The sequence below is a fragment of the Odocoileus virginianus genome, chromosome 12, assembly GCF_023699985.2.
Source record: "Odocoileus virginianus isolate 20LAN1187 ecotype Illinois chromosome 12, Ovbor_1.2, whole genome shotgun sequence".
NCBI classification, from domain to species: Eukaryota; Metazoa; Chordata; class Mammalia; order Artiodactyla; family Cervidae; genus Odocoileus; species Odocoileus virginianus.
The window spans coordinates 36,975,971-36,999,281 of NC_069685.1; the positions used below are offsets into that span (position 1 = coordinate 36,975,971).

The 23,311-nt window shown below is 37.9% G+C and overlaps 1 protein-coding gene across 7 annotated transcripts in view; it reads right to left on the reverse strand.

Moving 5' to 3' along the window:
- RAPGEF2 (Rap guanine nucleotide exchange factor 2) overlaps positions 1 to 23,311 on the reverse strand; it is a 260,250-nt gene that overhangs the window by 121,126 nt on the left and 115,813 nt on the right. For 5 of the 7 annotated variants that reach the window (XM_070474910.1, XM_070474911.1, XM_070474909.1 and 2 more), the window contains exons 5-6: positions 2,786 to 2,861; positions 766 to 933 (exon numbers count right to left, since the gene is read on the reverse strand). In XM_070474910.1, coding sequence (XP_070331011.1) covers positions 766 to 933; positions 2,786 to 2,861 — 244 coding nt within the window. Of the gene's footprint in view, positions 1 to 765; positions 934 to 1,011; positions 1,240 to 2,785; positions 2,862 to 15,868; positions 16,017 to 17,039; positions 17,161 to 23,311 lie in introns of those variants that run through there. The other 2 variants (XM_070474915.1, XM_070474916.1) reach the window with 2 other exon arrangements.

Sequence of the window (23,311 nt, forward strand, 5' to 3'; positions counted from 1 at the left end):
TATTTGCCACAATTTTCTATGGGCCCCCAGAGGACATGGACACAGTGCACCCGAGCAGAGAGAAAGGAGTCAGAAACATAGTCTCCCACGTTGACTTTGCTGGGGTCTTGTATAAATCGTTCATTATCTTTGCCTCGGTTTTCTCAAACATAAAAAGTAGCTTATTAATCTAATGTGTATAAAATAAATGGCACCTCAGTGGTGAAACCACTGAAGAGAACCTCTGAACCTATTAGAAATGCTTCAGATCATCTTTGCCCTGGAATTTAAAGAAGCAACCTTTCAAATTAAGCTTTCATGTCATCATATTAAACAAATTAAACAATTTAACTAAACAAATTAAACATAAAAATTCTCAGATAATATTCACATAATGGTATGAAAAGCTATGAGAATAAGCAAATTTTAGCTATCTAACTTTTGAATTAAAAAAATGCGTATGATACTAATCATTGGGAATGGGGAGGGAGATGACAAAATTTTACATTAAGGTAGGAAAAAGTATCCCAGTTACAATTGTGCGTGCTGATCACAAAGCTGATCCTGAGAGCATTTTAAGAGATTAAAAGGCTAAACGATATCTTTTGACAACTTATTTCAAGGTTCCTTTAACTAGTCATATTATGTGTGTTTCCAGAAAAATATGCACTTTGGACAAGTAATACCACAGAAAGAAATTACTCATCAAAAATAGAAAATTCACATCTCTTCACAAAACTCCCGACGAAAAATTATAAATACAATTATTATACTTATATAACTTACCGTATGATAGCCTCTAGGCAAAGGTGGTTTGCCCACAGGATAAGGATCCACAGTGTCAATAATAGTTTGTCTTTCCCCTTTCTGGTTGATTTTTCTAAATCTCCTTCGAGACTGCCGATGAGAAGCTTGACGCTGAAAATATTCTTCATTTTCATCCATATAGTCTACCTGAAATAAAATCCCCCAAAATTTCATTTCCTCAAACACCACATTCCATATTAAGATCAGATGCAGAATAAAACTTACGGGTATGCCACATTCATTCATTGTGCAAAGACACTTGTAGACAAACTACCTCGACAGACTTCAACTGCTTTTCAGCCTCTCTGTAACTAGTTGCTTTTGAGTAACTTTTCTCTATAAGAGAGGCATTTTCAGTTCCACTTAGGACAATATGGGTAACTCCTGAATTTCCTGTAGTTTCAAAGGGAAGGATATTTTCAGTAGTCTTTGTCCTGATTTATTAGTGAAAGATCTCACAGGATACATCACCACGTACTATGAAAGCAACAGCTCCATTGTCTTCACTAAAGCACAAAAACTCTGATGGAGTAAATCTGGTTTTTGCCTTTAAAAAAAAAAAAAAAAAAAAAAAACCCTAATGACTCAGACACAACTACTAGCAAAATGACTTTGGTAGATTACTTAAGGGTTTTTCTTCCTACTTTCATTCTATGGATTCAGTTTCTTCTTTTTATAAATAGCGTTACTTTCAAAAAACAATTTCCTCATTTTAAACATTTAGAAAGTGATGAATGGACTTAACAGAGAAGAAATGTTACATTTGGCTAATCCTCATCATGCTTACATAAGGAAAATGGGACTGCTCACAGAAAGAAGTATATTTAGATTCTCATATGGTTCTCACACTGGCAAACTGAGCAGTTGGTATATGGACAAGTACACAATCCTCAAGGAATTCTGCAGATCAAAAATCCTTCAGATAAACACAAAATAGCAGTAACAGAGACCAGATTCTTTAGGAAATACCTAAAACACTTTTTAAGACCCATGGCTGGAGAGTCTAATGTATCTGCCTACACTCTTCCAATCCTAAAGATTTTCTCACCACCATGCCACATTTTTACTTAACAGTAAATTTTGTGAAACTTCACCGAAAGTTTCCACTGGCTTTGTGAGGAAGTTCCCATCTCTGAGGAATTCCTCTCCTCCATTATGGGGGGAAAAACTGATCTCTCATCTGAAAACAGATGTATTTACCAAATACTTTATTAAATGTGAATAAAAAACTCCTACCATCATCTATTTTAGGACATCATTTATTGACAAAGTTTCCCCTCCCAGATGGGTGCTGGATGGGAAACAATGCACTTCAAATCAACTGAAGTCTCTAGTGAGTGCTCTCTCCAATTTTATTTTTTGTGGCTGATTTTTAAAAGGGGTACATATTGTGCTATCTTTAAATCATGTTTATATATTAAGAATGTGACAAGCTTTTTTAAAAAAAGCATCAATAAAAATAATTATGTTGATAATATCTCTTTTAACATTATCTTTTTTGCATGTATCTTATCTCAGCATATTTTTTTTTGAATCACACAGTTAAAAAGAGAGATTAAAAATCTCAACAGAAAGTTCAATCAGCATAAAAGTCCCCCAAATTTCTTTCAATTAGTTAAAGGAAATGAAGTGATTTCCTTATGTTAATTGTTGCCTGAATACATATCACTGTGACTCATTTGAAGTATCTCATTCCAATCAATATTTGGAGCTCTAAAACCCTACACTTTCTCCCCAAGTTTCAATTAAATGGCATTTTCATAGATTTATAAAGTTCAAGCACTAAATACTTAGGTGCTTACACTCCTTTAAATTTTCCTTTTCACTTAACTGAATCCCATGAATAATTATAATGATTATGAACTCAAACTCAAAAGTTATGAAATAAATATATCTAAAGTTATAAGATATATAATACACTATTATATGCAATTTGTGAAAATGCTTTTATTTCATAACTTTTTTCAGGGGGAAAAAGTCTTCAGAGAAGTTTTCTTACCACAATCATTTCAGAAGGCTCTAACACAATGCATTCACAGCCACGCCTAAAGCTTCCTGCAGAACGCTTGCCAAAACTAGAAAGAAAAAGAGATTTAAGAAATACAAATTGTGAATTTAGGCTAACCCTTCAGATGAATAAAAATAAGAAACAAAACAACTACAAAAAAATACACATTGAAGACAGAGAAACTATCTCAAACCATTATTTACCCAGAATGACAAGGAACCATTCAAATTTTAAATCTCAAACATATTTTTCTGGGAAATTCCAAAACAATCTTTTTGAATTCATAATGTAAGTACTGAAGAATCGCTGTGAATGTGTTTTATGTTAGTTGTTTTAGCTCACTCCCAGTTAAGTGAAGATTTAGACTATCCTAACAGCTGTGGGACCACTGAGGAGTTGCTAACTATCTAGCCGTGTAATAACCAAGGGAAAAGACTGGATGACAAGGGAATTTTATAAATTTAAGGATCGTGGCCTTTAATTCTTTATACACAGTTTTTAGCTGTTTATCATTTCACAGATGAAACAATGTAGGAAGGCAAGACTTCCTAAATAATTGGAGTTGAGACCACTTATCAACTCTATAAAAGTAAGTTTTTCTAATAAAAAGTGTAACAATAGCAAATACAGATAAACAGGAGACATAAGTCATTGCAGCCTACACTAGTATGATTTCTATCAAAAGTAGTTAGAACACATTTCAATTTTATATGCTAGAGTTACTAAGAACTTATAAAAGAACCTTACAAAGTGAATCTCAGATAAAAAGCTGGCATACGGAAATAAGCAAAAGGGGCATGGGGAATAAACCTGGTTTAATTCCAAAAATGGGATCCTAAGGAAAACCACAATTATGTATATATTTACACAGTCTATGAAACAAGTAGCAGTAACACAATTAAATAGAGAAGGAATTGGCAACCCACTCCAGGATTCTGGCTTGGGAAATCTCATGTACTCTACTAGGAGTCTAGTGGGCTACAGTCCATGGGGTCATGAAAGAGTTGGACACAACTTAGCAAGTAAACAACAGGGGTAGGAACTGGATCAATGGCAAACCATACCAACATACAAAGTATAAAATGCATATAATTCTCTTCTATAACTTAACTTGCTTAGGTTAAACATTTCTTTCACTTAAAAATGTATTTTTCTAAAGTTACATGTCTACTTATTCTAAATCAGCTTAAGGAACAGGTTATTCAACTCAGGACTTTCAATTACAAAGTGACTTGAGTGGACATGCACTCTTAAAAGCCCCTTTTCTCCTGAAAACCGTACTGGTGACCTCAGACAGGGTACCTTGCCTTATCTATGGAAATATCCACCTAACACTAGAGCAGATTCATTCTCTCTGACACAGATATATGCCAACTAGAGTCACGAGGAGTTCTAAGTAGTCATGACTTATTCTGCTAACACACCACCTACCCCTGCCCATTCACCACTCCAAAAATTCTCTCTTCCTTCCAGTCAACCTTTTAGTAACTTTAATTTTGGGGGGCGTAGGGGAAGAATGTGCAGCGAGGCATGTGGGATCTTAGCTCCCAATGATGAGGGATCAAACCTGTGCCCCCTGCAGTGGAAGCACAGAATTTTAACCACTGAACTGCCAGGGAAGTCACTGTAACCATGTTTAATAATCTACCTTTGAGAAAAATAAGAGAAAATAACTCTACCAAAAAATTATTTTATCGAGCATTTCCCCCCCAAGTAAATTAGGTATTTTCCTATGAAAATTTCCATAGGAAATTCATAACTTTCTTGGTGTCATGGTAGTACAGAATGTTTCACATATTAGAACACAACTTGGGTTGGGAAAAAAAGTTATGTTTGGGCTTCCCAGGTAGCGCTAGTGGTAAAGAACCGGACTGCCAATGCAGGAGACATAAGAGACACGGGTTAGATCCCTGTGTAGGGAGGACCCCCTAGAGGAGGGCATGGCTACCCGCTTCAGTATTCCTGCCTGGAGAATCCCATGGACAGAGGAACATGGCAGGCTACAGTCCACAGGGCTGCACAGAGTCGGAGACAACTAAAGTGACTGAGCTTGCTTGCTCACTCGAAGAAAACAGGTAAGTCAACATTCTCACTCTATCAGCTTGTGACCTCCAGCAACCAGCTTGACTATCCTCACAGTCTAAACTATACTCATTTCTAAGGTTATCAGTGAGACTAGGCCATCATTTAAGTCATTTCCTGCTCCAAAATTCGTTTCTATGGAAATCAAAGAGTCATACTTACCATATCTGAAAAATCCTTTAAAAATATTCACACATACACATACTTATAAGCATACACATATTAAAGTGCTTTTTTTAAAGCTGAAAAAAATAGGGAAACTATAATCATCTTATCTTCTTTGTCACGTTATTTCACGTGTAATTAAAATGACCTAAAATTGTAAATATTCTTCTCTTAGTTTAACAATTAAATACCACTAAAATCACAGAAAATCCTCAACACACATAAAAATTTGCTTCTAGCTTCTGAAACTACTTATTTGCAATTTATTTTTTTACAATGATGCTTATAATTTAATGATACACTACAAACTAAGAAATAATGTGTTAGTAAATACGTCAGTGTGTTAGTAAAATATGTAGTAGGTTTCAAGCCATCATTGTTATAGGACTGAGTAAAAACATATGTTGCATGCTTAAAGGTTATTACTAAATAAAACAACATTAAAATCCAAAGAAAACCATATGACTCTAAGTTTTTTCCTATTTTATTAAATTATAGAACCAGTTAAGCTTCACAAATGTAATGATAGATTTGCTTTCTTTTTAAAATTTTTCATGTAGTAAAAAAAAAAATCAAATGTATGTAATGCATACAATGTTCATATGACTAAATAAAAAATAAAAACTGTTAGAACTGGGCTTCCCTAGAGGCTTAGATTCTTTAATCTGCCTGCCAAAGCAGGAGACATGGATCTGATCCCTGATCAGGGAAGATCCCACGTGCCGTGGAGTATCTCAGTAAGCCTGTGCGCCACCACTATGGAGCCTGTGCTCGAGAGCTTGGGAGCCACAACTCCTGAGCCCGTGTGCTGCAGCTACTGAAGCCCGCATGCCCTGGAGCCCACGCTCTGCAACAAGAGAAGCCACCGCAATGAGAAGCCCGCACACTGCACCTACAGGGTGCCCCCACTCTCCGTAACTAGAGAAAGTCTGTGCAGCAACAAAGACCCAGGGCAGCCAAAATTATAAATTAATTATTTTTTTTAAAAAACTGCTAGAACTGAGTTGCTTATAAATTTTAGCAACAAAAGTAGTAACATCCATATGAATAAACTACATGGTATTTACTTTATGCCTAATTCTTACACCACCAACTCCCTGCTTCAGAATTAAGGCTGTTAATCCTCTTAGCAATTAGCTGCTAGTTCAACAGAACTTCATGGTGGAGGTGACATTCACATATTTAGTTGCACTAACACTATTACTTTAGGGATGGAACATCCACATCCCCTAAAATGTGCTACAAAAAAACATTTCTACACCTTTTACAAAGTGAGCTGTGCTAAAATCTAACAAAACTCTTTCGGAGCCACAAAAAGACTCCAATTCTATTGACCGTCACAAAGATGTAAACCATAGGAGAAATAATAGACTCCTATCAGATTAATTCTTTGACTAAATTGAGGGGGAAAAGGCAAATGCACAGAGAACACGCTCTACCAAGGGAGAATAAATTACATCACTTATTCAAAAATCTATTGTTTCCAAAAGGAAAGAGTGGCCTCAGAAAAGACAAAGCATAGAGAATTCCCTGGTGGTCCAGTGGTTAAGACTCGGGGCTTTTATTACTGAGGGTGCAGGTTAGGTCCCTGGTTGGAGAGCTACAATCCCACAAGCTGAGTGATGTGGGGAAAAGAAAAAGAGGGAGAGAGAGAGAGACAGGTATAGTTCCTGAATGCACTCACTGGGCTAATGCAAGGCCTTTTGGCTCCACTGCAGAGAGGAGTTACTCTTAGCTTACAATCCAGAAGCTATAAGGTAGGAATGAAATATGTCAGCTACAAATCCATTAAGCCCACAAAATACTTTTGCTCTACTATCTGATTCTTTGAATCAAAAAATACATGAACAAAAGTAAGTAAACACCATTATTTACTAAGTTTTGATCAAGTTCAATATAAATAAACTTTTAAAAATACGATACTGGAAAACTTAAGTATAGAGATAAAAAAGAAAACCAGGGGAATTCCCTGGTGGTCCAGTGGTTGGGACTTGTGTTTTCTGGGCCCTGGATTGATCCCTGTCGAGGAACTAAAATCCCGCAAGCTGCATGGCACAGCCAAAAAAAAGAAAGAAAACCAGAAAGAGACATATAGGAGACAAAAACACCCACAGATAATACTAAGATCAATTCTTTTAAAAATTTAGATGATTTAGTAGAAAGAAATGGACAGAAATCTTCAGGTTTGCAAATGACACAGACATTTAGATAGTACAGCACAAAACAAAGCTAGTAAGAATAAAGCACAAGACATTTTTATAAAGTTTTATGTTCATGTGAAACAGCAGTAAGGACCCAATCTGCACAAGGAAATACTGTAAGTGAGAAGTGGTCAAATATACACAGTATGTAAGATAAGACCAAACAACAAAGGGTTCTCGTGTTTCAGTCAGAAGTCAAATGAAAACTAGAAGTCTTTCAAGGCATTAGCACAGCAAACTGCATACATAATAAATAACAAATAATAAACAAAGATACACCTCAAAAGGAAAGACACACTAGGAAAAATAAAAACTGAAAATTACCATACATACCATCATAGAAAACCACATAAATTTACAATACAGCACTGGGCTAGAAAAGTTTCTAAGGGGAAAACCACAGAGCTGAAAAGTTTCCAACGAAAAATTTAAGGATAACCAAAGGGATTCCTGTAAAACCAGAGGCATAAGTTCAAAGAATATTTCATTCAGTCTTATTAACAGCAGTTAAAAGTTGGTGTTATTTAGATTGCTAAAATCATGACTTAAGGAAATTTAGAAATGATACAGATTAAATAAGAACTTGGTTAATTTTAAAAGTACAGCTACAATCCTTGGCTTCCCTGGTGGCTCAGATGATAAAGAACCTTCCTGCAATGAGGGAGAGCTGGGTTCAGTCCCTGGGTTGGGAAGATCCCCTGGAGAAGGGAATGGCTACCAACTCCAGTACTCTTGCCTGGAGAATCCCACGGACAGAGGAGCCTGGTGGGCTGCGGTCCACGGGGTCACAAAGAGTCGGACACAAGTGAGCGATTTCACTTCACTTCACAATCCCTGAGGGCTTTACCCAAAGTCAGAAATGGATAAAGACTGTTCCAGAGTCATTTAACTAAATTCTCCTCCAAATGTTCCTTGGTGCCACTGTCAGAAATGAAAAGTTACTCCTATCAAACACAATCTTTTTTGTTTTTAAGTCTTATAATTAAGGCTTTCTTAAATGAACAATGCAAAGAAATAGAGGAAAACAATAGAATGAGAGAGACTAGTGATAGCTTCAAAAAAATTGGAGATATCAAGGTAACATTTCATGCAAGGATGGGCTCCATAAAGGGCAAAAATGGTAAGGACCTGACAGAAAAAGAAGAGATTAAAAAGAGGTGGCACAAATACACAAAAGAGCTATACTAAAAAGGTCTTAAATGAGCCAGATAACCACAATAATGTGGTCACTCAACTAAAGTCGGACATCCTGGAGTGTGAAGTCAAGTGGGCCTTAGGAAGCATTACTATGAACACAGCTAGTGGAGGTGATGAACTTCCAACTGAGCTGTTTCAAATCCTAAAAGATAGTGCTGCACTCAACAGGCCAGCAAATTTGGAAAACAGCAGTGGCCACAGGCCTGAATAAGGTCAGTTTTCATTCTAATTCCAAAGAAGGGCAATGCCAAAGAATGTTCAAACTACCGTACAATCGCACTCATCTCACGTTAGCATGGTTAGGCTCAAAATCCTTCAAGTTCTACTTCAATAGTACGTGAACCAACAACTTCCAGATGTACAAACTGGGTTTAGAAAAGGCAGAGGAACTAAAGATCAAATTGCCAACATTCGCTGGATAATGGAGAAAGCAAGGGAATTCCAGAAAAACATGTATGTCTGCTTCATTGACTACACAAAAGCCTTTGATGGTGTGGAAAATTCTTAGAGAGACAGGAGTACCAGACCACCTTACCTGTATCCTGAGAAACCTGTATGCAGGTCAAGAAGCAACAGCCAAAACCAGACATGGAACAATGGACTGATTCAAAATTGAGAAAGGAATACCACAAGGCTGTATAATGTCACCCGGCTTATTTAACTCACATGCAGAGTCCATCATGTGAAATGCCAGGCTGGATGACTCACAAGCTAGAATCAAGATTGCCAGGAGAAATATCAACTACCTCAGATATGCAGATGATACCACCCTAATGACAGAAAGTGAAGAGGAACTAAGACATAGTAAGTCCTTACTGACTTGGAATTTAAAGTCCAGGGGATGATATATAATGGAAAGAGAGCAGCTATTGTAGTTGAGAATATTGTTTCTCAATACACCCAACTACCAGTTAGCTGTGTGATCTTGGCAAGGCACTTCATCTCTCTGGGCCTTGGATAAGTATATTAAATAATAATGAAGAGTGAAAAAGCTGCCTTGAAACTCAACATTCAAAACACTAAAATCATGGCATCTGGTACCATCACCTCCTGGCAAACAGAAGGGGGAAAAGTGGAAACAGTGACAGATTTTATTTTCTTGGGCTCCAAATCCACTGCACAGTGACTACAGCCATGAAATTAAAAGACACTTGCTCCTTAGAAGGAAAGCTATGACAAACCTAGACAGTACATTAAAAAGCAGAGACATCACTTTGCTGACAAAAGTCGGTATAGTTAAAGCTATGGATTTTCCAGTTGTACAAGTGTGAGAGTTGGACCATAAAGAAGCCTGAGCATTAAAGAACTGATGCTTTCAAACTGTGGTGCTGGAGAAGACTCTTGAGGGTCCCTTTGACTGCAAGATCAAACCAGTCAATCCTAAAGGAAATCAACCCTGAATATTCATTGGAAGGATTGATGGGGAAGCTCCAGTACTCTGGCCACCTGATGCAATGAGCCAACTCATTAGAAAAGACCTTGATGCTGGGAAAAATTGAAGGCAAAAGGAGGAGGCAAGAGGATGAGATGGTTAGATATCTTCACCAATTCAATGCACATGACTTTGAGAAAACTCTGAGAGATAGTGGAGGACAGAGGAGCCTGGCATGCTGCAGTCTATGGGGTTGCAAAAAGTTGGACTTGACATATGAACTGAACAACAAAGAGACTACACAAAGTGGCCTACAAATTCAATGAAATCCCCATCAAAATCCTCCTAGAAATATTTTTCTGCAGAAATGGAAAAAGCAATCTTTACATTCATATAAAATTGCAAGAGGCCCTAATTAGCCAAAACAGTCTTGAAAAGCAACAAAGTCAGAGAAAGTACGCTTTTGATTTCAAAACTTACTACAAAGCTGCAATCAAACTACTGGCTTAAGTAGTACACCAAAACGATGAAGCTGGACCCCTACATCTCGTGACATATAAAATTAAACTGAAAATGGAACACTGACTAAGTAAGAATGCCCCAAATCATAAAACTCTAAGGGGGAAAAAAAAAACAGGGATGAGTCTTCATTACCGTGAACTTGACAATGGACTCAGATATGACATCAAAAGCATCAACAGCAAAAGGAAAATTAAATAAATTGAACTTCGTCAAAATTAAAAACTTTGATGCAAAGGACATGATCAAGAAATGGATAAGATAATCTACAAAATAGGAGAAAATATTTGTAAAGCATATATCTGAGAAGGGTTTAAGATCCAGAGTACATAATTCCTACAACTCAACAACAAAAAGACAACCCAATTAAAAATTAGGCAAAGGACTTGAATAGGCTTTTCTCCAAATGGCTGACAAGCACATGAAAAGTTGCTCAACATCCTTAGTTATTAGAAAAAAGTAACTCAAAAACACAAGGAGCTACTCAACAAGTTGCCCACTCTCCCCCCAGACTATAGTGTACTACAGCTTAATAAATCCTAGCTATGCTTTCTACAGAAAAATAAATAAAAACACAAAACGGGCTTCCCTGCTGGTCTAGCAGACACAGGTCCGATCCCTGATCTGAGAAGATTCAACATGCCTCAAGCAACAAAGCTACTGAAGCCCATGTGCCTAGAGCCCATACTCTGCAACAAGGGAAATCACTGCAATGAGAAGCCGGAACACCAAAACAAAGAGTAGCTCCCACTTGCAGCAACTAGACAAAGCCCGAGCGCAGCAACAAAGACCCAGGCAGCCAAAAATAAATCTTAAACACACACACACACACACTCCCCACACACAAAACAAAAACTCACAATGAGATACCATTTCACATCTGATACTGCATGTGAATGAGATACTAGAATGACTAAAATAAAAAATAAATAAATAATAACAAGCGTTGAAGAGAAACTGGAACCTTTGTGGAAATGTAAAATGGAGACATAACTGTGAAAAAGAGTTTGGTAGTTCCTCCAAAAGTTATATATAGAATTAACAGAAGACCAAGCAATTCCATTCCTGGATAAACATACAAAAATATTAAAAATACGGACCCAGACATTTGTACACCAGTTTTCACTGCAGCACTCTTTGCAATAACAAAAGGTGAAAACCACAAGTGTCCATCAACAGATGAGTGGATAAACAAAATGTGATATATACAGACAATGGAATATTATTCAGCTATAAAAAGGACTAAAGAGCTCATAAGTGTTACAACATGGATAAGCCTTGAAAGCATTATGCTAAGTGCCACAGCCAGTCACAAAATGACAAATATTGTATAAGATTTCACCTACATGAGATATCTAGAATAGGCAAATTCATAAAGACAGAAAGTAAACTTGAGGTTCCCAGGCATTAGGGGAATGCCTAACAGTTACAAAGTTTCTGTTTGGAGCTTTGGAACACAAGTTTTGGAGACAAGTAGTGGTAATTAATTGCACAATAGTGTGATTGTAAGCAACACTATTTAAATGATTAAAATGACATATTTTATGTGATACACATGAGCATATCCACATCTTAAAAAATGTATTATCAGAGAAACTTATCAAGACTTCTATTTGTTTTAGGGGTTTTGAGTTTTTTGGCAAAATTCAGGACTTCAATAAAAAAAAGCAGTAACTCCACTTTGCCCCAAAAAGAACCCATGTTAGGGACAAAGGAAGTTAAGTTTGATGACTGAACTACACCACTGATTAACCTGGAATCAATCTCTTTTCTATACTAAGTCTGCAATGAAGTAATAGCAGTATGGGTGAAAGAACTAGGAAGATATGAAGACATGGTAAACAAAGGTTAATAAAATATTTGAAATCATTTTTTAAATTTTTTATTTTATTTCAAGTCTTTCCCCCCTCCCACCTCCCTCCCCATCCCATTCCTCTGGGTCATCCCAGTGCACCAGCCCTGAGCACCCTGTCTCATGCGTTGAATCTGGACTGGTGATCCATTTCATATATGATAATATACATGTTTCAATGCCATTCTCCCAAATCATCCCACCCTCACCCTCTCCCACAGAGTCCAAAAGACTGTTCTGTACATCTGTGTCTCTTTTCCTGTCCTGCATATAGGGTTATCGTCACCATCTTTCTAAATTCCATATATATGTGTTAGTACTGTGTGTTTTCCTTTCTGGCTTACTTCACTCTGTATAATAGGCTCCAGTTTCATCCACCTCATTAGAACTGATTCACATGTATTCTTTTTAATGGCTGAGTAATATTCCATGGTGTATATGTACCACAGCTTCCTCATCCATTCGTCTGCTGATGGGCATCTAGGTTGCTTCCACGTCCTGGTTATTATAAATAGTGCTGCGATGAACATTGGGGTGCATGTGTCTCTTTCAGATCTGGTTTCCTCGGTGTGTATGCCCAGGAGTGGAATTGCTGGGTCATATGGCAGTTCTATTTCCAGTTTTTAAAGGAATCTCCACACTGTTTTCCATAGTGGCTGTACTAGTTTGCATTCCCACCAACAGTGTAAAAGGGTTCCCTTTTCTCCACACCCTCTCCTGCATTTATTGCTTGTAGACTTTTGGATAGCAGCCATCCTGACTGGCGTGTAATGGTACCTCATTGCGATTTTGATTTGCATTTCTCTGATAATGGGTGATGTTGAGCATCTTTTCATGTGTTTGTTAGCCATCTGTATGTCTTCTTTGGAGAAATGTCTGTTTAGTTCTTTGGCCCATTTTTTGATTGGGCCGTTTATTTTTCTGGAATTAAGCTGCAGGAGTTGCTGGTATATTTTTGAGATTAATTCTTTGTCAGTTGCTTCATTTGCTATTATTTTCTCCCATTCTGAAGGCTATCATTTCCCCTTGCTTATAGCTTCCTTGCTTATAGTTTTCATTTTATACTGGAGTGTAGTTGTTCAACAATATTGTGTTAGTTTCAGGTGTGCAGCCAAACGTCTCAGTTATACGTACACATTTATCTATTCTTTCTCAAATTCTTTTCCCATTTAGGTAATTACAAAATACTGAGCAGAGTTCCCTGTGCTATACAGTAGGTTCTTGTTTTTACCCATTTAATATATGTGCTCAGTCACTCAGGTGTGTCTCTTTGTGACCCAAGGGACTGTAGCTCACCAGGCTCCTCTGTCCATGGAATTTTCCAGGCAAGAGTACTGGAGTGGTTGCCACTTCCTCCTCCAGGGGATCTTTCCAGCTCAGGGATCAAACTCTCGTCTCTGTGTCTCCTGCATTGCAGGCAGATTCTTTACCACCCGCACCACCTGAGAAGTCCAATTTTACATGTAATAGTGTATATATATTCACCCCCAAATTTCCAATTTATCTTCCATCCTTCATCCCTGGTAACCCAAAGTCAGTTCTGAAGAGCCCATTATACCAACATTTTCTTCTCACCCAGCATTATTCCATTTTTATTTTATTCCTGGTCATAAATTAGAGGGTCTCCCCATCATGCCAGCCTAATCTTCATAAATATATGGAGAAAGTGGGAGAAAGAGAAAGATGCTCACTCATGTACAATTCTGCTTCCTATTTGTGTTCCAAAAACTTACTGGACACAAACTACATAATCAATATTGTTCAGTTGCTAAGTCATGTTAGCCTCTTGGCAGTCCCATAGACTGCAGCAAGCCAGGCTTTCCTGTCTTTCACTATCTTCCAGAGTTTGCTCAAACTCATAAACCATGCAATCAACACAGAGCTTACAAGAAATTCACTAAATGTCACCCCTATTCTTAGTTTATGTTCTACGGAAGATGAGTACACAAACAGTTGGTGATAACAGGCAGAATAGCAAACTATGAGTTTAATAAAAAGAATGTCATATTTGCTGACTACAATGCATCTTAAAAACAAAATGGATTTCTTGAATGTCAGAGTTGAAAAAAAAACTTAGAAAATCATATAGTACAGGGTCTCCTGGCCTTTTTTTCCCCTTCAGCTTCACACATGAAGGTATGCCAGAATCCAATGTGCTACATCACAGGCCCTTAAACATTTCGATTTAGAAAAAGGCCCCTGAAGAGTTTCAACATGTATGACCCACCATCCTACTCTCCTCATGAGAAATGTTCCATTTTCATTCCATAAGTGGGAAAACAAAGCCAAGCTACCTCAGAGTAGGTTAAAAGAGATGCCCCACATCACCATCAGGCTTCATGGCATGGTTCTGTGATCCCATACTGACCTCACCCTTTCTCTCACTTTCTTCAACAGCCCTTTTCCACACTCAATAATACAAAATCTCTGGTCCTTGCTAAGCTTGACATGTATGAGTAATAATTCCCAGACATCCTCAGGAATACTGCTACAGGGCATCACATTTACCTGTAAAGCATAAATGCAACAAGCGGGGAACAGAGCTCTGTGAAAAGGTGGATTCTCAGAGGTTGGCTCACCACTGGCTAGTTGAGTGAAAAAGACAAATCAGCTTTTGCAATTCAGAAAGCAATTTGAGTTCAGCAAAATTACAAATGACCATCAAGAGTTTGAGAGTTACCCTCAGAGAGTCAAAGGTTTGAAAGTCAAATCTATAAAAACCAAGCCTCCTCAGGCAGCTGCTGCCAGAAATTCAACTACTAGCACATCTGCTTCTTTGAAATGGCACTCATAATATGACGTTCCAAGATAAACAAAGATATTTTTAAAATTTAAGCTCCTTAATTTTTAAAGTGACATAGCTTTTTTTAAACTCTGAATTTAAATTCTTTAAAAAACTGTTTTCTGGCAACTTCAGCCTTTCTACATACACATCTATTTGTGTATGAGACACAAATATTTATATAACTGTCTTTCAAAAAAAGATGTAGGTAACAGTTATAAATAAGACTTGGTCTGAATAGTTAAAAACCTGTTAGCTCTTTCTACACTTGATGCCAGCCTTTCACAAAAGTCCAGAAAGTTAGAAAGAGAGAAGGAGAAACAGAGAATAGGGCATTTGTGTTTTAAGAATACCATTAGGCTTCTGACTCTACACAGTGTGAACATTTAATTACTATAGTCTCTAAATCCTTCTAAATTGTTCTGTCAAAGGGCAGCATATAGCCTGGCTTTCAACTATTAATCTCAATGTAATTTCATAACGTCCTGATAATCTTGGACTAAACCATCAAAGATGACAACTAAAAGTGATGCAGACTCACTTTAGGTCAACCTATTGGTTCTCTGTGATATTTTTTTTTAAGATAAAAAAATGATTAATGAAAAGACTACCTGCAACATAACAAATACAAGATACCTAAATGCTCACAGTCCTCAGTAAAACAAATTGAGGAATGGTTGTTCCAAAAACAGTTTAACAATAAAGATTTTCATTCCCATTAAGCTTTTCTTCCCTTACAGAACAAACTAAAAATTAAAATATATGCAGACAAAAAATTTACTAAATGCAATTAGTCTCCTATATAATGTAAAATAGAAAAAAAAAATGTTAATAGTATGATAAACTTTCAAATCCAAGGTTCACGACAAGAAAGCACCAGTTGTCTGCAGGTATCAAATCTTACCTGGTTGTCATAGATACCCACAAGCCGTGATTCACCGGACAGGGTTCCGCAGGCTCTTTCTGAGGTCAGGCCACCTTGCCCTGCACTTCTGTGACCACATTTTCCCATCCAAGTTGAGTCGCGAGCGCTTCTACCACTGTGTGTGTGTCTACGGAAGGCAGTGAGTGGCTGAGCACAGAAGCCTCTTCTGTCAGTGTCCCTAAACTTGCCCTTTGCACACAAGGGCCCCCGCATTCCTGCTATGCGTCAGAACTGCCCAGGGGAATGCAACTCCTCAGTACTGGAATGTAAACTTTTTCATGTCGGGCTACATCCACACAGCCATCAAACTGCGCCTACACTGGTGGGCAGTCCTAATTTACAGAATGTTTGAAAAAGTGATTCTTTGATACCAACTCTTCATATCTTCATTTCTAAAAAATGAAGACAGTTGCTAAAACGTACTTCCTCCTTAGAAATCTAAGTAAATGACTGGCCTGATGCTCCTAAACCAAAATCAATAATATCTATGTAGGACTTACCAAAAATACTCACATGAAACTGTCTTTAGATAGCAGAACAGCAATAAACATTTAAGAAAAAGAAAAATCTAACAAGTAACTGCTAATGCAATCAATTCCATTCTCAAAAAGCAGTAGACTCTACAGGAATACATTTTAACAGAAGAGCAAAATGGTTTGAAACGCATCACTTAATCTTTTAAAAAATATTTTGTCCTCACTCATTAGCTTAACAAACAAGCCAAAAAAAAAAAAAACCAAGTAACAGCTATTTATACCAAAAACATACACACACCAAGTACCTACTGAAGTTCTGTGTGTCTAAATTACAAGCAGTTCTTAAAGTGTGTGGCCTGGAATAGGCTATTTCAGAAGTAACTGTTTGGGAAAATGAAACAGGCAGTTTCTTTGGAGGCTCATTTAGAAGTATTCTAATAATCATCACCCTGCACAGATGAACAGAGGTTTGCTCCTCTGCAGAGAATCTCCACATTTAACCTTCGCTTATAAAAACAGAGCACAATAAAAAAAAAAAACTGTTAGGGGAAGGCCTCAGAGCTATGTTTTATGTTTTCCCCCGCTCTGTAGCCCGTGGTCTATTTAACTATAGAAGAACTAAACATCTGCTACTTACGCTAGGAACATCTTGATCCCTTAAAACAAAATCTAACCTGCACTGTCTTCAGTGTCTCTGAAGCACCAGCGCTGCCTCCTCCCAGAGGAGCCGGGTCTCTGCGGCCACCAGCTCGCCCCATCGCCCCTGTGTTTTCTCTCCCTGGGCGCATCGGGCTGCAGCCTGTGTGGGGAGCCGGCATTCCTCTCGGCGGCCAATTTCCTGCTTCAGTGACCCACCCACCCCTCTGGCTGCGGTTCAGAGTTATGCATGCTGTGCAAGCGGGCACTGTTTCCGCATACCAGCCTCATGACCACAGCAGCTGCCTGACAGTCACTCCTTATCAATTTCTATTAATTCATTATCCACTCTTGTAAGTCAAGGGCAAGTAGGGAAATCTGCAGTGTCTGTTCTCTGAGTCTTCAAGGTCAAATGCTTAGATGTGCCGAGCAGGGCGGTTTTGTTAGTGACATTTACCCAACCTGTACTACACACACTACTCTCAACCACCAAAGGGATGCTGAATTGTACACCTGGCTGGAACAATTATCCTGGAAAAGATGAGCATAAATCTATAGCCAAACAACATGGGAAAAGTTGAAAGAGGCTGCTGTTGCCCTTATCTTTCCCTTCTAGAGAAAAAAGGTGGCTCTTACCTCACTGTGTGGGGGTGAAGAGAGCGAGCAGCTTTTGTCTCCTGCCACAAGCTACCCAGCAAAGGACTGAAGAGTGATGAGGACTACACTCTGTGGGGTCTGTGTCCCCGTGGCCAGCTGCTGGAGGGCAGCTCAGCTGAACTGACGTGCTGCCACCAGTCCACGCAGTGCTACCGGTGGCACGAGCGGGTCTCTGCTGATCACAGGGCTTTGCGCGCAGATGGCAGCTCATCAGTTTGTATAGAAGTTACGGTCCATACAGCCCTCCCTCCAGCTCCTGGATGCACGCCGTATCCAAAATGCCTCTGCTACAGTGCACTCCCTGTTTCACTGCGCAAAGCTCGCCGGGGAGAAGTTGAAGAGGCCAGGAAGCTCTCAGCTCTCAAGTCTTATTTTACATTGATTTGACTTTTATAAAATTCACTACAAAATTTCAGTCAAACAAAATTCAGTAAAATAAAAAATTAAGTTAAGAAAAAACTGAGGACTTCCTTGGCAGTCCAAGGGTTAAAACTCTGTGCTTTCACTGCAGGAGGCACAGGTTAAATCCATAGTCAGGAACTAGAACCCCACTTGCCACACTGCGTGGCCTATTATATAAAAAATTTTAAAAAGAAATAGCTTAATAGACCTCTGTAACTTGCTAATGAGAAAAATGGTAGATGAATTCAAATGAATGGTTCGGATTGATCCTAACCACTAAGAACCTGAACTGATCTCAAGAATCAAACATCTCAAGTAATTGCAACAAAACATCTGATATTCTTTTAAGGCTCATATAAATGTCACCAAAACCCAACCTCAGCCTCCCCCAAATCTGGCACATATCATAAAATACGCTGAAATAGCACACATCTTTGTAAGATAGGACCTCAAAAACAATTCGGGTCACTTGAATAGTAGTGCATTCATGAAATTCTTGGAAGTTAAAAGAATACTTTTCCAAGAAAGGAAAAGCATATATATTGACACATATGAGTAGTTTCTCACAAAAATATCAAGTAACAAAATGTCAATATTTTAAATTCATATGAATGAAATGTGAACATTTCTCACAAACCATACTTATCCTGTTTTTCCTTGTTTTATAAATAATTGTTCCTTCTAATTCTACCAACAGTAACCCTCGCAATACTGTTTAACATATTTCAAATCTGCTCTTATAGAATGAAGTAGTTAAAAACTTGCCACGTATCATCAAAAAATACAATACTTTGGAATATATTTAATGAAGGCTATGCATGACCTGTACACTGAAAACACAAAAGGATACTTAACCCTACAAAGAAAAATAGTAAAAGACCTAAATCAGTTCTGAGCTATACCATGTTCATGGTTAGGAAGGCTCAATATTAAGATAGCAAACTCTCGCAAACTGATCCACAGATCCAACACAAATCCAATCAAACCCTAACACCAACAAGCTGATTTTAGAATTTATATGGAAAAGAAAAGACATAGAAGAGTTAAAAAATTTTAATGCAGAAAAAGGTGAGGGATTTACACTACATGGTTTTTACTATAAAACCACAGGGTATTGGTATAAGAACTGATAATGTAGATCAACAGAACAAAAGAGAGTTCAAAAATAGACCTGAAACAAATACAGTCTAAGTGAAGTGTGAAGAGTCCCTCAGTAGTGTCCGACTCTTTGAGACCCCATGGACTATAGTCCATGAAACTCTCCAGGCCAGAATACTGTAGTAGGTAGCCTTTCCCTTTTCCAGGTAGCCTTTCCCTTCCCAACCCAGGGATCGAACCCAGGTCCCCAGCATTGCATGTGGATTCTTTACCAGCTGAGCCACAAGCAAAGCCCAAGAATACTGGAGTGAGTAGCCTATCCCTTCTGCAGTGGATCTTCCTGACCCAGGAATCAAACCTTGGTCTCCTGCATTGCAGGCAGATTCTTTACCAACTGAGCTATGAAAGAAGCCCAAATAGAGTCTACTGATTTTTAATAAACATGCTAAGGTAACTTAATGGATAAAAAATATTCTTATCAATAAATGATTATGGAACAGGCAAATATTTGTATCAAAAAACATAAATAAAACCTCAACCCTTATCTTACATCATACATAAAAATTAAATCAAAATGGATCTCAGGCCTAAATGGAAGAGCTGAAACTTTTAAATTTCTTAAAAAAAAAAAAATGAGAAAACCTTTATGACATCAAGTTAAGAAAAGAGTTCTTAAACAGGACACCAAAAGTAGAAACTAAAAAAGAAAATGCTGATATAAATGAACTTCATGAAGGTGAAGAAGTTTTTGCTTCTAAAACATATAGTTAAGAAAAAGCCAAGCCATGGACTAGAAGAAAATTTTTGCAAAATGCATCCAAAGGAATTGTATCCAGAATATATAAAGAACATACTCCAAAGTAAGACAATCAATTCAATTTTTTAGTGTGCAAAATCCAATTTAAAAATATGGTTTGAAATGGGTGAACTAACACTTCAAAGAAGATGCATGAATGGCCAATTAACACATTGAAAAATCTCAACACCAGTCTTCAGAGAAACACTTAATAAAACCATAGTGTAATTACCATCACATACATGCTAAAGTGGCTAAAATTGGAAAGACAGATAATACCAAGTGTTGCAGAAGATATATAGTAACCAGAACTCTCAAACTGCTTGTGGAGGGCTAAATGTTACAGCCAGTATGGAAAACAGTGTGACAGCTTCTTATAAAGTTAAACATACATTTACTACATAACCCATCCATTCCACTCTCAGGTATTTATTCAAGAAGTCATGAAAACATGTCCACACAAACAGATGTTCATGAATGTTGACAGAAGCCAAAAAGTGGAAGCAACCCAAATCATCATTTTCAAACTGTATTTTGTAAAATATGAATAATATCTTGCTCATAAAATTCAATAGGATTTATGAAATCTGGCATCCCCTTTATGTAAGAATTGGCAATATACTGCAATGCTTGCTTACAAAAGTACATGAGATAATTTTACATTGGAATGAACAGTAAAGCAAAGTTTAGTTTTCAAAGCCTGTCCCTACAGCCTTCCCACCTGATAAGCGTCTCTTTTTTTGCCTCTGTATTCTCCTTATTTACCTGCCCCTCCACCATATTCATTTCACCTCTGATATCTACCCGCCTCAGTTCAGTTCAATTCAATTCAGTTGCTTAGTTGTGTCCGACTTTTTGCAACCCCCATGGACTGTAGCACGCCAGGCCTCCCTGTCCATCACCAATTCCCAAAGTTTACTCAAACTCATGTCCATTGAGTCAGTGATGCCATCCAACCATCTCATCCCCTGTTGTCCCCTTCTCCTCCTGCCTTCAAATCTTTCCCAGCATCAGGGTCTTTTCAAATGAGTCAGTTCTTCGCATCAGATGGCCAAAGTATTGGAGTTGCGGCTCTAGCATCAGTCCTTCCAATGACTATTCAGGACTGATTTCCTTTAGGATGAACTGGTTGGATCTCCTTGTAGTTCAAGGGACTCTCAAGAGTCTTCTCCAACACACAGTTCAAAAGCATCAATTCTTTGGTGCTCAACTTTCTTTATAGTCCAACTCTCACATCCATACATGACTACTGGAAAAACCATAGCTTTGACTAGTTCGACCTTTGTTGGCAAAGTAACGTCTCTGCTTTTTAATATGCTGTCTAGGTTGGTCATAACTCTTTTTCCAAGGAGCAAGCGTCTTTTAATTTCATGGCTGCAGTCACCATCTGCAATGATTTTGGAGCCACCAAAAATAAAGTCTCTCACTGTTTCCATTGTTTCCCCATCTATTTGCCATGAAGTAATGGTACCAGATGCCATGATCTAAACTACCCACCTCAACCCCTCTAAATTATGTTTTAGCTATCAAAGGCATCACACTACCCGACAAGCAAGTCAAAGCCTCTTTTATTCCATCCTCTCCCTTCTCTGTAATTCAAGTCACTAAACTACATGATTAGTCTTCCTAAACTACTCTCACATGCACCTCCTATCAAATTCTATTTCTATGAAAACACTAGTCAGGTCCATAGAGATACAGTTCCTGTCTCTGGTCCTAGCTTTACAGCATCTTCCAGGATCTCTTCGTTCACTGATCATAAAGAACTGCAGTGTTTACTGATTCCACAGTCATTAGCCCAATTGCTCAGTTAAGATCTGACTGACCATCTGCTTTTGAGCTTTGAAAAGAGAGGGTAAGGTCCAGCCCAGATTGTGGTGACTGAAAGTCTCCAGGGTCAGGGCCTTAGTGTAGAACCCATCCTAAGCCAAGTGAATCTAATAACTGACTCAGCTTGGTCAGTTATCGTTCATATTACCTCCTAACCATCTTTACTGCCAAATGCATACTCAGCCATGTCTGACTATGCGGCCCCATGGTCTGTAGCCCACCAGGCTCTTCTGTCCATGGTATTTCCCAGGGAAGAATACTGGAGTGGGTTGACATTTCCTCCTCCAGGGGATCTTCCTAAACCAGGGATCAAACCTACATCTCCTGCATTGGCAGGCAGATTCTTTACCACTGAGCCACCTGGGAAGCCCCTGATTGCCAAATACAAGGACTCTAATCCAGGATCTTTTCTACTTTTTGTCTCCCAAGCACTTTCTAAGAAAAGTTAAAACATACTGCTTAGGCTTGGATCACTATCAGGTAGCTCTTCCCCACGTATCTGAAGGACAGTGTGCATCAGTCGCTCAGTATCTCCGACTCTGCGACCCCACGGGGTGTAGCCTACCAGGCTCCTCGTCCATGGGATTTTCCAGGCAAGAATACTTGAATGGGTTGCAATTTCCTTCTCCAGGGGATCTTCCTGACCCAGGGATCAAACCCAGTTTTCCTGCAACTACTCTATACTCTGACGTAGATAATAAAACCACTGCTTTAGTTACAATGATGCTTCCATACACAACATTAACTATACGTATGTGTATAATAGACACACATCAACTATATATGAAACTAACATATAAAATTTTACTTAATGTGTATTGACATTACCTCAATTTTTCTTAAAGTTCACTTAAATAGGATAATGATTTAAAAACCCAGAAGACCCTAATCACAGATAACTCTTCATTCTGTGTTTCCAAAATTATATAATAAGTTAAATCAAGATCAGATGACTAGGTGGTAAACTGAAATGGTCTCAAGATTCTGAATAATAATTATTATTTTACAGTATATAAAGAACCACGGCAGTAAAAAACTTCTGATATATATATACATACACACATATGCACACATATATTCCGTATATGATTTAGACTGGTGAAATAAAATATTAATAGTTTTCCTACTTGCAAAACTGAATTAAGTATGAATACTTAATGGCAGTTTTCTAAATGCACCCTTTTGAACTAAAAATATAGTAAAAAAATATAGGAAAATGTTGGACAGATTTTGCCCAATGCCTGAGTTTTTTAAATTACCTGAAAATGTCCAAGAAATAGCAAACTTTTCTTAATAAAACTGACACATTAAGCAGCTTATAGCTATACAATGTAAGATAAGTCATTACAATGTAAAAATTATCCTTAAATATCAGACTCACTCAAAAAATTTTAGATGAAGGGTAAACTAAGAACATCCAGTTATTTAATGTTTGTGTGGACCTATAACACATGAACATTCAATACCAGAAATTATATTTTATATTTAATTGCAAAAATATCCAACACCTATAAAGCCATAAATGTG